The sequence below is a fragment of the Hetaerina americana genome, unplaced genomic scaffold, assembly GCF_022747635.1.
Source record: "Hetaerina americana unplaced genomic scaffold, ioHetAmer1.1.p SCAF_111, whole genome shotgun sequence".
Taxonomy (NCBI): Eukaryota; Metazoa; Arthropoda; class Insecta; order Odonata; family Calopterygidae; genus Hetaerina; species Hetaerina americana.
Genome location: NW_027286193.1, coordinates 532398 through 546987, shown reverse-complemented (window position 1 = coordinate 546987; position 14590 = coordinate 532398). Strand labels below are relative to the sequence as shown.

At 37.4% G+C, this 14590-nt stretch overlaps 1 protein-coding gene across 1 annotated transcript; it reads left to right on the top strand.

The window, feature by feature from the left end:
- The first annotated feature begins 9548 nt into the window (after positions 1-9548).
- LOC139701280 (uncharacterized) lies at positions 9549-12939 on the top strand. The gene is made up of 5 exons (XM_071599756.1): positions 9549-9747; positions 9919-10089; positions 10659-10868; positions 11263-11475; positions 12904-12939. The coding sequence occupies exons 1-5, from the start codon at positions 9613-9615 to the stop codon at positions 12937-12939; spliced, it is 765 nt and encodes a 254-aa protein (XP_071455857.1). The 5' UTR covers positions 9549-9612.
- The last annotated feature ends 1651 nt before the right edge of the window (positions 12940-14590 follow it).

Sequence of the window (14590 nt, the reverse complement as noted above, 5' to 3'; positions counted from 1 at the left end):
TGTTGGCGATTTTTTACAATTGCAGAAATGGATTTAAATTTGCAACAACGAACTTTTATTAAATTTTGCGTAAAAAACGGATTTAGTGGCGCACGAACGTTGGAAATGTTGGAAAAGTGTTTCGGCAACGATTCTCTAAAAAAAACGGTCGTTTACCAGTGGCACGAGCGGTTCAGAAGTGGTCGTGAGTCAATCGACGATGATGAACGCAGTGGCAGACCATCGACATCGAAAGTCGGTGAAAAAATTGATAAAGTAAAAGAAATGTTGGTCAATAACCATCAGAGAAATAGCGGAGGACTTGAACATTGCCTATGGATCCGCCCAAGACATTGTGGTTAATGATTTGGGTTTCCGTCGGGTAGCAGCAAAAGACCTCAATTTCATGCAAAAAAGAGACCGTGTTGACGTCGCAAAAGACATGATTTGCGACGCTGAATCCGATCCCACATTCATCAAAAGGATCATTACTGGAGACGAGACGTGGGTTTATGAGTACGACACGCAATCCAGACATCAGGCAAGTGAATGGCGTTCACCAAATGAGCCGAGACCAAAAAAACCACGTCGTTTTCAGTCAAAAAAGAAGGCAATGCTGAGGGTTTTCATGGATTACAACGGTGTAGTGCATCATGAATTTTTGCCAGACAGTAAACAAAGAGTATTATTTGGGCGTTATGAGACGTTTGCGTGAAGCAATTCGCCGAAAGAGACCAGAAATGTGGGCAGAAAACTCGTGGATTTTGCACCATGATAACGCACCGTCGCACAGTGCTATCATTATTCGTAATTTTTTGACGAAAAATGCAACAAATACCATCCAACAGCCACCGAATTCACCTGATTTGGCTCCCTGTGACTTCTTTCTGTTCAATCGAGTTAAAAAATCATTACGGGGAACGCGTTTTAGCAGCCGAGAGGAAGTAATGGAAAAATCGCAGGAAGCACTGATGGACATACCGAAAACCGAATATAAAAAATGTTTCGAGGATTGGATCAAGCGCTGGCATAAGTGTGTTGCAGTCGATGGGGATTACTTTGAAGGGGACAATATAGATTTAGATGAATAAACTTGTATTTTTAATTTTCTGAATAAATTCCGGGAACTTTTTGATCAAGGTAGTATACCACAATCCTAAATATTAGAATCAATAATTACATCTTGACTCCCTCTAGGATTCTTCTCATTGGGATACTTCCAATCCCAAAAAAAGCTCCAGAACACTTATTCCTTTGATGAATGCTATAAAAAACCATAAAAACCGTAATCAACCCAAAGGTCGGTTTAGTAGGTGACGGTAGAGATCACACAGTACTAAGCCCTATACAGCATGTGAAGATTCACACATCAGGGTAGGGGGGCCAGTTGCTTCCCATTTGCCAGTTATGGTTTCCCAGGAAGACCTACTACACAAACAATCATTTAACTTGGGTGAAGCTGCAGGTGCCCAGACTGCCTTGCCCGGAAATCGAACCCGGGACCCTCCAATCAGCAGTCCAATGCCCTAACCACTGGACTACCGCAACCCATAATAAATATTATATTATCTCCATTTAAATATCCTTCTCATCCTTTGACCCTAAATTTAAACTTAAAATAACACAGCTGACTCCTCGATTCTTCAAATACCCAGGTGTTAATGTTAGTTATTAATATTTCCCAATCTTAACTTCTGTTCAACTTCTCTCTGCAGAATGAATTAATGCAACTTTGAAAGGCACATGTAATTGTAAAAAGATATTAAGTGAATACCTATTCATGAGCATATGGCCACCATTAAACATTCAATTCCTTCTGAGACACAGTGCCTTGGGAGAAGACTTATGGAAAACATTAGAATGCAGATAATTGACTGATACCTGGGCTCATGTCTGTTTGCATAACTTTGCCTTATCTACTGTTGAAATTATTAAATTGATATTAAAATGTATTCATTTATTTTTATTTACCTGTCATTTTTAATGAAAAGTTCTCTTTGATTTCTTGAAATAATGTCTTTACTGTGTAATTATTTTACACAACAGCAAACTAATATATGGTTATTAATTGAATAAATATTTGACAGAGAATAAGTCTATTTTTATTAATATATTCTAGGAGAAGTCATGTTAAGTTGATTTGTGAGGATAAGTGTATTCAACTGTACGTATTCCTTCCATAGCAAGTGTTTTGAACTTGCTTTCCAAGTTGTAGTTAATGGGTCATTAAGCTTGTTTTTAGAGAGGAACTGTTGGAACCTAAATGATCTGTAAGAAAAATGTGTCATTTGAGTTTGATTTCATTGTGGATTATTTTAAATATTCTTATCTCACTATCTTTTTTTTCTTCGATAAATGATTTTTGTTTGGAAATGGGAATCGTCCTCTCTTTTCCTATTTCCTGTTTTTAGATGGCATCCTCCATCATTTATTAAAAATGGAGGATGAAATTGTATGACCACTGGAAGAAAATGGAAGAATATTGACGGAAATTGGAGGCTTTGAACACTTTGCCCTTGCACACATTGCAGCTTTTCAAGCCGGAGTGCAGGACCTGGAGGCTCAAATCCAGAGGAAGCTGGCCACAAAAAGGAAACTACCAGAGAGAGTTCAGTTATTGTCTGAGAATTAGGAAAGTGAATGCCATCAGAATGAGCAGCTTGTCCTGGAGAATGAAGTGTTGAAGTAGAAGGTTAATGAGAACAGTAAGCTAATGGCATCATACTCTGGGCAGTTGGACATGTCATCCCCTATGACTGACTCTATGTTGCCATCCTCCAGTCCCAGCAGTATTTCCACCATGGCTATTTTGCTTGAAAGCCCTGATTAACCACCCAAGTTCACGTTACCAAGATTTCCCTTCAACTACCACTAAAATCCTCATTTTCTAATGTAAGCGGGACAATTCAGCTCGAGGAAGAAGAGAAATATATGGATGATGGTGAAGAGGAGGAGGAAGAGACAGAGGTGAGGGGAGGTGAGGAAGAAAAAGATGATGAAGACGACAGCAAACTGAGCATCAAACTGACACCCATCACTCCAAAGGTCTGTACCCTGGTGGAGAAGAATGAGTGTATTTCGTGGCTCATGGAGATGGAAGAGGCCATCCCTGCCTCCAGCCTCTCATCGCAAATGCAGGCTGGGGCCAACTGCCATCCCCTACACTCCACCTCCTCCCTCAATCTCCTCCCGTATCCGACTTCCCTAGCCAAATCTTCTTACTCTACCCTGTCTACATCCTCTGACACCAGTAGTGGCATGTTCTACAAAGGGATCTTACCTTTATCCCCAACAGAAGCCACTTTAAGATGGGCCTCCAGTGTGGTCCCCCTTGCCAAGAAGTCTTGCCCTGAGAGGGATAAGCTGGCCAGTCATGGGATAGTCTACACCTTGACCCCTTTCACCGGACACTGCCACCTAGCTAACTTGTCCGGGAGGTTGCATCACCACCACCATTACCACCAGCTGAGGTCCATGACTTACCCATCTGACTTACCCATCTGCTCTACCAGGTATATGCTCCATTTCCACAGACTGAGTTCCTTGATGTGGAAGAGGTGTCTGCTGTAGCCGGTGCCTGTCTGGACAAGCTAAAGGCCTGGGACAGGTACCAGGGTGCTGGTTCTCCCAAGGTGCATGCCCAGGAGGGAGGGCCCCAGCCAAGGAAGGTGGCTGATAGGGGTCAAGTGGGAGAGGTGAAGGACAGTCGGGATGGGGACGCAGGCTGCTCTTGCCTTTCCAGGGAGGATCCACCATCCCTGTGATCCCAGCCACCCACACCCTCAAAGAATGGGAGCAATTTGCCCTTCTGCAAATTAGTGACAACTTATTCGACCAATTGCCCTTCCACAGCCAGTTCGAGGTGAATGGAATGGACCTCAACCTGATGGAGGACTGCAGCTCTAGTATGGAGATCTTGCTGAAGATACTGAAGAAGACCCCAGGGTCACTACCCCCGACCAGCCAGGGCCTGTGCACTGGTGGGCCAGGGGATAGAATGGCTGGCACCACTGAGATGCACCACTACCAGCCAAGGCACATGCATTCCTTGCTGTGTGCCAAGCCGCACCTCTTGATCAAGGAGTCAGCTTGAGAGGCAATCATCTCCAAAGAGATCTCTGATGACATGCACGGCGAGTCAGAGAAGAGGGAAATGGAAAATGGGAAGTTGCTGGAGGACAGCGAGGACAGCATGGAGGTGGTGAGAATTATCTCGAAAACTCCATTATGGATTGATGCCGGCAGGATCCCAAGCAGTGCCATGGCATCATTGGCTGAGGTGGCGGTCGGGTCCGAGGTCATTCATGTTGAGGAGCCGAGGTGCAAGGGAATAATGAGATGGCACCCCAGGACTAACCAACCACCAGCACCAACTCGCTCAAGTTGGTTAAACAGCAGCTCCTGTCTTCATCTACATGAGACTCCAGCCACACGGACTCCTCCATGAGGGAACTCAGCTAGTCCGAGGAGCTTGAACTCATGCCATCAGAGGTGTGATAGAGAAAGGCTAAAGTGTTCCCTGCCCTTTGCTGGTGGAATGGATTCTTAAAATGATAAGGCTGAAATCAAAGAGAAGAACAAATGAAATATGATCCATTCAAAGAAGTTGTATTTCAAAAAAGTGTGTGGGGGAGAAGGGGGGGAGAGAAATTGAGGGGGTGATTTTCCTCCCCAAAGTATATCCCAGCATCTTCCCACACCTCTGCCTCTACCTTCTTCAAATCCAGGCTTTCCCGTAAATAATCCTATTTTCTTACTTACTTTTTCTTCCTTTGAATCAAATGCATAAGGTGAATAAATATTCCATATAAATGACATGTCATTATACTTCTAATCATTCATTTCAAAACCTGTGTGGCTATGTCTCAGATGGACCCTGGTATCACAAATTAATGTGCCCTGTAACTCTGATATTCATGATATTATATTTAAGGATGGAGAAAATAGTAAATGAAATGTCCATTAAAGCATAGTTATCATAGATCTATCAACTGATAAATTCTTATTGGTAGAAAGCTCATGGGATCAAAACCCTTGATCATCATTCTGGTCTACATATGAAGGAAATACAAGCAGAAAGAAATTGATAGGATTTGCCACCTCTACAGGACATAGTATACCATGAGGTCATGCAGGAAGAAAGGACATCAGTTAACGGTAACATACAATAGTGATTTAAGGTAAGAAAAAGATGAAAGGCAAGAAAAGATGGAGATTAGGTCAGAGACTACAGTTTATGCACAAGAAATCACTGCATGAAGAAAGGAATTGTGTTCTGCAGGTTAAAGATAGAGATCAGGCAATACATTCTCCTTGTGTTGACACCAAAAGACATATGTATGCATGCAAAATGCCAGGTGACGCAGATAGACATTAATTAGATAATTAATAGTGAGATTTAAGTAGAGCTAAGCATTAAGAATTAAATAATAAATTAACAAAAATGAAACTAGTATAAATTGAATTGTAGAGAAGCTGTCAGAGGGTATTGTAAGTCTACAGAGTAAGGGTGAAATTGGTATACCATTTGGTAATGCAGATTAATTGTCATTTGTATATTGTCATTGGCCTTCTGCTCCTATTATATTTCAGGGAGAGGGTACTCGGAAGGGAGAGGGGGTGAAGAATTGAATCAATTTGTACAAGTGAATTAAACAATAAATTTATTTTCCACAAAAATGTGCATTATTTTATGCTGGAATATGTATGATTAGTCACCATATTACCTGCCTCTTCATTGTCTGACCAATGACTGTTACCTTCCTGTGTTGATGCAACAATTGATGAATGAATATCACCTGCTGGAGAAATAGAGCATCTAAACGGCCTCCTCTTTGAATATGATCATGTCATCTGGGATGCCACAGCCCTCTTGTCAATAGCGTCACTGTCAATTAGATACAACTGACCTCTTCTCGATTGGTTATTACGTATTTCCTTGAAGGATAGCTTCCCTTCTATATTATTATAGAAAACAAACAAATCACTCGGCACATTGACGTTATGGCAGCCGGAATTCCGTTAGCTTCTCCACCCACGGAGAACACACCAACCAGGGATAATTGGCATCCTCCACAACCTAATAGAATATGCCATAACCATGTATTAACAAAAGAATGCACGTAACTCCTCTCGCCTAACCTTCAATTCACATTTAGACAACAGTGTTCGGAGTATATTAACCTAATACCAATTAATTTAGATATCTCGCAAATTAAATTTTTGAAAAACCTAAAGCAGACAATTGAACTTACTTCGGCCTCTATTAGATCCTTTATCGTGTGTTCTAACATTTTCTATAATTTAATATTGTAGCCTAAAACATTGATCAACAGACCGCGACTGTTAAAACATAATCTGCAGACTACATATGCGTGTTTATCGCACATTAAGAAGGTTTTCGAGTAATTAGAATGATTTACTGGACAATCTAACGTTAGAGAAATAATGCAATATGTCAACATTTATTGAACTAGTATTAATAGTTATTAACACAGCCGAAAAAACTAATTAAACAACGTTATACCAGGGCATTCGCATTTCGTTTGTCATCTGTTACACTCATTTGGGAAGTAATGCTATGCATTGATATGGAAATAAATTATCTTAATCCGATCCCAAATATTTTGGGATATTTCAATGTAATGTGGTTATTAGGGAAATGAAAAAAAATCGACCCTTTTATACATGTTTATTCGGCGATGAAGTATGACAGGCATTCTTTGATATAAAGTGGAAAACAAAAAAAAATAATTACATTGTAAATGTTCCGTTCATTCATTCGACAGATCTGGAAAATTTATTAAACATATAATTAAAAGATCTAGCGAAATAGACTTCTGAACTTACCTTAACATCTACTAAATCCTCTATTTTCTTTTCCAGCCTGAAGTGTAAATTAGTCTTCTCGCCAAAACATGGATGACTACGTCACGACTGTTACAACACAAACTGCAGACTTAAAATACCGCTTTCTCGGAAAGTCTGATCTTTTTCAAGTATACAGAAGAATTAAATTAAAAACCAACTATAGAAGTAAAAAGTCGTTTTTCACACATTACGTCACGAATCATTTAAAATTTTCAATATAGCAATAACACACAAAATACGTAACTGGCCTGATGGCCACTTGCATTTCGTTCTTCATTTGTTAAGAAGTTGTTTTGAATGCAAAAGAAATGGGCTGATGTGGGAAGAGATTATCTTATTCCAGATCACACATATGAAAACCTTTCTTGCGATTACTCAGATTTAATTCAAGGGTGAGTCATGGAAAATCGGAATCCGCCTTTTCTAAAATATTTTTGACGTTTTGTGGTATCAATGAAATCATAGAATTGGCAAAGAAATAAACGAATGAAAATATTGCTGTACCGTCCTTTCATTTCAAAGATCCTTGTCAAAAGGTTAACAATAAGTATTCTTTACGTTGCAAATATTCTAGATTAATCAATAATAGAGGTATCTATCGCCGGTTGTAATCCTGGAGCAATGCAAATAAGTTTTAGTGTCCCGTTTTTTCATTAGGTTTCTTTAGGAATACACTTCAAAATAATTATTTGATAGGAGACGTCCACGTTTCTGAAATTCGAAAAATGTTATGAACTGTATTCCAATAGAGATGAATGACTTCATGCTAATATTATTCATTTCATTAACCTGAGATAAATTTATTAAAATATATTCGGTTATGATCATGCATATTTATCTAATATACGTGCGTTCGTAGGCGAATATCATTTTGTCATATTCATGAAATCAGTCTCACTTGATTAACTCCTGTAATAGTTATAAACTAATAATTGACATAGGAAAATCTGGGAGGTGGAATATCTTAAGATTATTACGTAGGGCCATTATAATATCTTCATCTTATGGAAATATCTAATCGAACTGCCATAATAACGAACACCTAGCTTTTTTTATACGAAGGTGGGTGGGAATCGTTTCTAAGGAATATATCACAGATGGCAAATCAATAAAATTTCATAAACAGATATTCAACAAATAACGTAATAAATCCTCTGGCCTTAATGTCACCATTCTTTTACATAACAGTGTACGGGACATACAAACGACCTTCTAGCTCACATAAGATTTTTTACACACATAATAATCTAAGCACTGAACACAAACAACTAAACTTACTTTGAAAACTATTAAATCTTCTATAGTCTTTTGCAGCATGATTTGTAATTTACTATTCTCGCTGAAAACATTGATCAACAGTCCACGACTGTTTAAACATAATCTGCACACTTCAAATTCGGCTTCATCGCACATTATCAAAGTTTTAGGCTACTCCGAATGATTTACTTTACAATCTTATCCAAAATAACTCTGCAATATGTCACAGTTAACTTGAAATAGAACTAAAATTTATTAAAACAGCCGAAACCTCAAGGTAAACAACTCAACAGCTGAACACTTGCATACCGTTCTTCATATGTCAAACTGTTTCTAGAATTTCTCTTGAAATTCAATGGAATTGAGTGATATGGAAAAACGGATCTTAATCCGATCAGATATATGTCTGGGTATTTCAATGTAATCTAGTAATTAAGGGGAGGAAAAATAATTCCGTTTTATATGATTTTATTAGTTAGAGAAGAATGACGGGCATTCTTTGGTATTATATACAAATCGAAAAAACTAAAAAGGTCTAATATGTTCCGATCATTTAAATGAAAGACCTGGATCAAAAGATTCAGATACGTTTTGCTAATGATTGCTAAATGTAAGAATAACCCAGTATTTATACAAGCGAAAGTTATTGTGCGTTGTAGACATATAGTGTATGAAAAATATTACAAGTTCAATGTTACCGGCTTTTCTTTCTGTTCCTATCTGAATAAACATCAAAATAATTCTTCGACCCGTGGGAACGGGACTTTGAGGAACTGAATCTTTTTCTGACGATATGAATCGATGTCAAGTTAACATTAAACATAGTTTGTTATGGTTAATCAGATAATTAAGACCAAAAAATAAGCTTCAGTTAATTTTAACTATCAATGTTACGTGATACGTGTAATAATTCCTAAAATATGTTCAACGTTCTGACCCAGATTAAGATCGACTCTTCCCGTATCAATCCATTGTTTACAAGAAATACTTCGGAAATAACAGGAGTAGATGAAGAACGTAACGAAAGTGCCCAACTGGGAAGATATTTTGTTTACTAAGGTTGTTTATATCAATTTTGAACATTAATTCAAGTAAATTGTGAACGATGCTAACATACATTTAGCGTTAGGTTCTTCAGAAAATACCTGTGACACTCCATCCTGCTCAAATATATTTAGAAAAACACTTATTCCGCCTTTTATTCACTCTCTTACTGGATTAGACGTGATTCACCGGGTGGGATTCGTCTACTTGTGTAATGTGCGGAATTGTGATCCACTCCCTCCAAAGAGTCGGTCATTTTTATCGACCCTTTTGCTCTTGCACATGAACTGCTGTGTTGAAGAAAAAATAAGAAGAATGAAATGCCAATCGCAAGTTGTCGTAGCACTTGTGATGTTGTATTGTGTGAATAATCGAACTATTTTACGTAATGTTTGACAGACATCGGTATATTTAACGTTTTATTGTCCGGTCAATCATCCGGCGTAATCTTAAACGTTCAAAATGTGTGATAAAATTGATTTTGTAGTATGCAGATTGTGTTTAAACAGTAGTGGGCTTCTGATAAACATTTTCGATATGAATAATAAATCGGAATTCATGTTGGAAAAGACTATAGAGGATTTGATAAATGCAAAAGTAAGTGAGTTGTATGTGTGATGTCTTTTCTAAAATATGTTTTCAAGATGTTCGGTGTAATTTATAAGCAATTCATAAAATGCGTAAGGTATTGGGGAAAGTATAGTGATAAGTAGACGAGGAGATTAGCAAATTCTGATGTTAATATCTGTTTTTGATATATTTAATTAGGTTGTGGAGGATGCAAATTATCCCTGGTTGGTTTGTTCGACCTGCATGGAGAAGCTTACGGAATTCCGGCTATTTAAGCATCGATGTGCAGAGTGTCTGTTTGTTTTCTACAATCGTATCCAAAAGGGGTTCAATCCTGTGACGGAAGACTGGTTAACAAATCGACAAGAGGTCAGTTGTATCCATTAATTTGAACGATGTGTAACAAAATCATATCTTGCCCAAAAAGAATATATTACGTTGCATCTGTGTTGATTTATATGCTGTACAATTCATTCCCGTATTTCATAACTTTGTTATCAATCATAGGTATCATGCTTTGTGACAAAAATGTGAACTGTTTGAGTATGTTAGCTTGGTAAAGTAATTTTATTTACATTACTGTTCATTTCTTCTTTCCCAAAATGCTTTCAATAATCTTGCGCCTTCAATGACAATGTTTCCGTGCCATACATAACTGCGCTCCACATCAAAGAAAATGCGAGCAGTTTCTAGACATCCTTTCTTTACGTCCGTGTCATATCTATTGATAAATTATTTCAAATCATTCAAGATCTATTCTTATTTGATATTTTCACCCTACTGAACAGTAGGGTTGGATTCCCTTGTGCTTCTTTATGGGGTCCACCTTAATGGGCGAATTTAACATAATGCCATAAAGGACTTAGTATTGGGTATGCTTATGCTACCATCACCTACCAAACTGACTGAGTTTGATTGCTGTTTTTATTGTTTATAAGGAGGTGAGTGATGTCCTGACCCAAGACAATAAGAGTCCTGGAGAGCATATGGTTGATGGTACATCTGACAAAGTGTGGGCATCGAGTATTACCAGTGAATCTGTTGTACATTCGGTGGGAACAGCATCAGTTGAGATGAAGAACCCATATTCACCAGTCCACGGAATGAATTTTATGGCCATTAATGATTGCAATGAAGTGAATATTCAGGTGAGTGAATTGAGCTGTTACCCATTGCAATCATAAGCAATTCTATTTTACAATTAATATTATAGTGTCTTGAAAGTTTAATTTTTTTTTTCTTAAGCATGTGGAAGAAGTGCAATAAGTTTCAATGGCTCTGGCCTTTCAAAAACCTATACTGAAATGTTGAACCATCATTTGATGATGTGTATTCCATTGAATTAATGGTAGATGCATGCAATTTAAGCTCCTGAAGTCATAATCTTTGATTGTTTTGCAAAATAATGGATACCAAAATTGTTTTCAAGCGATAATTACATGACCAAGTTTTGCCAAAAAGATTTTTTGCCCTGAATCACTTATTTTGAAATGGTTATCATATGCATTCATAAAATCATGTTGTTTATTCGCTTTGAATTAGTTTCCTGGTGAAATCAAGAAAGAGATTGAAGATGAGACCATCGCCAGAGATGCTGTCGACGGCAGTGACGTGGATATGCAAGATGACATGATCATTATCAAAGAAGAATTTGACACTACCAGTGGATGCCCTGTTCCTCTGAAAATTGACGCTGACTCATCAATACAGGAAGGTGATAATCATTGGTCGGAAAATGAAGATTCAAGTCATTTGGTGAGTGCATGTATTCATTTCAGGAGCATAATTATCAATCTATACTTTCGATCCAATTTTCTCTTCCGGGTCAAAGTAGTGTTATCATCGACAGATGTAATGAACACTTCAATTTTCTCCTACTGATTGGGCAAAGATCACTTAATATAAACCTTGTCTCCTAGATTTTGTATATGGGGTCAAATTTATGACAATAATGCCCTCGGTCGATAAGACGCAGGATGAGTCTGCTTTAAATGTTCTTCCATATATATACAGGGTGTATTCCAAAAGTGATGCAATCACATTTCCCATGCCACTCCTATTGAAAGGAGTAGAATTGAGTCACTGTTGGTAAGTAGGAGTGACTAAGCTATGCTTCAAACCAGTTTCAGTTCTCTCTAAGTTGTGGAAACAGCAGGATATCAGTTATTGTGCGCCAACCAGCAATCTGGTTCTACTGTAAATTTGCTGTAAAATCTTGCTATTTACTTAACGGTATTAGTGTATTTAAACAAGACTACTGCTTTTTGTTGTATAAGATGATTCCAATGGTCTGCATATGCAACTCTATTCAAATGATAATGACAAAAGCATTGAGTTACTGCTCATGATAAAGGTGGTGTATTCAAATAGGTAAATGTAGTGATTTGTCAGTTTTTTAAGAGGAGATAAGATATGCCCAGGATTCTATTGCAAATTAAAGTGTCAGGATAGATAATGGCTATTATGTAGCATGACATGTATTAGGTTTATGTGAAAATTAGGGCAGGATTTAATTTTCAGAACAGGAAATAGACAGCTTGGGCCAAGTAAGGTTTGTTCAGGTAAGTCAGAATTGTGGTGACTCTGGGTGTTTGCTGGGATGACCTCGTTTTTCCCTTCTTTATTCTTTTTAGCATCTCTACGTACAAATCATATTATTTGTTCTTTCCCTGAAACATGAATTTATTATTTGTAGCCGGGTATTAGATGCATTGGTTAGGCTGAAAGGCCTTTAATGACAGACAAGAGCACTCATATATGTGCGATCCCTCAGATCTATCTGTCTGTTGCTTGACAGTTTTTTAAGGTTTTTAATCACCCTAACATAGAAGTGGTCATCAAAAATTGGTAGTGGGAAGCAGGTTGATTAAGGATGGGATTGATAAAGATCATGATGGTTCTGGTAAAATTGTATTATTTATGTAGAAGAGGGAAAGGGTGATGTTTAATTGACTGACATACTGAGTAGGGAAGAAGTTACAGTAAAGGCTAAGTTAAATATTGTTTAATTTTATGGTATTTGGACAAAGAAGTGATGATAAGGTGAGGGCTTTTCAGGCAGTTTGGTTCAAAGAGAGAAGTGTATTAGGTTAAAGGTTTGAGAATTTTAGTATTCAGCAGTATTTCAGGGTAATCACTTTTTCTGAGACAGTAAAGTAGCTGGTTGGTGTATTTTTATTAAAGAGGAGTGTTCTTGTTGAAACAGAAGCTACAGAATGAGTCAGAAGGAGATGAAGGACTTTGCATGTGAACAGAGGCCACAGTTGAGATAAAGTTATTGTTGATAGTTGGTAAGGTTCATTCAGACTGAGTTGAAATTATTTTTCTACTGGTGAATGTTAATAGCTTTGAAAGTTATATTAGAGTCAGATATAGATGAATTGAAAGATACTGGAAAAGAAGAAGAAAAAGACATGACAGTACGGTTTGAGTGTTTCTTTGATGAGAAAAATTATGTTAAAATTTACCCTCAAATAGATTGGCATATGCATTCACTGCATTTTATAATGACCCTTCAAAAATTGAGGTTTTGCAATATTTTTCTATGCTTAATGGTAATGGTATTACTCTGCAAGAGCTTCCCGGCACTTTTCTTACCCTTTCACAAAGGTCAAGTCACAGTATGTAACATCAGAAGAGATTCCACTGTAAACTTGTGGGTGATTGAGTAAGTTTTGCTAGGGTTAAGGCATCTTTGCATAGCCAAGCAAGTGAGTGATTGGTGGGCCACTGGCGCAGAGGGAAACCTCTTGTAAGCCTCAATAGAGTATGATTGCTTGAGATTAGCAAGGATCAATGGTGCTTAATATATCCAAGCAAGAGAATTTGTAATTATTTGGTTTTTATTATTATATTACTTGTGACTTATGGGCCACTGGTACAGGGAGAACCTTTCGTAAGCCCTGATTGAGTGTGAGTGCTTGAGACAAGCAAGGATCAGTGCAATATAGTACATCTTAGCTAGAGGGGAGGTGATTATTTTTCATTTATTATAATTTTTAATTTTATTTCATTATATGTGAATAGAGAGCCACTGATGAAGAGGGAAATCTCTCGTAAGCCATGATAGAGTGTGAGTACATGCAACAAGCAAGGATCAATGCTGCTGAATGCATTCATTCTATAGAGTTTGTAATTATTTTGTTTTTATTTTTATATTACGTGTGACTGATGGGCCACTAGTGCAGAGGGAATCTCTCATTAGCCCTGATTGAATATGATTGCTGGAGTCTAGCAAGAATCAATGCTATATAGTTTATCTAAGCTAGAGGGTTCATAATTATTTTTCATTTGATGTAATTTTTAATTTTATGTCCCTATGTATAATAAGTGAGCCCATGATGCAGAGAGAAACCTCTAATAAGCCCTGATAGTGCGAGTGTATGTGACAAGCAAGGATCAATGCTGCTGAGTACATCCAAGCTAGACAGTTTGTATTTTTTTTTGTTTTTATTATTTGATTATTTGTTACTTATGGGCCACTGGTGCAGAGAGAACTTCTTGTAAGCCCCGATTGAATGTGATTGCTTTGGAGTAGCAAGGATCAATGCTGTATTGTCCAAGCTAGATACTACATGATTTATTTGCAGTTGCCATTTAATTGTTCTTATCATTTATGGTATCTAATTATTTCAATTATTTTTAATTTTTAAATGTTATTTCTTATTGGTTATATTCATTTATTTATAAATTTTTATAATTTTTAAAGATTTACTGCTTATATCTTCTATAATTTCCCTCATCCATCCTTTGCCCATTTATAAGAGTAAGGCTGGTATTGACTCTTCACATTATATTCAGAGGTTATTGGTGCTCTGAATTATTGGTAGCATATAAAATGAGGGTTCTCAGGATTATGCAAGTATATGAT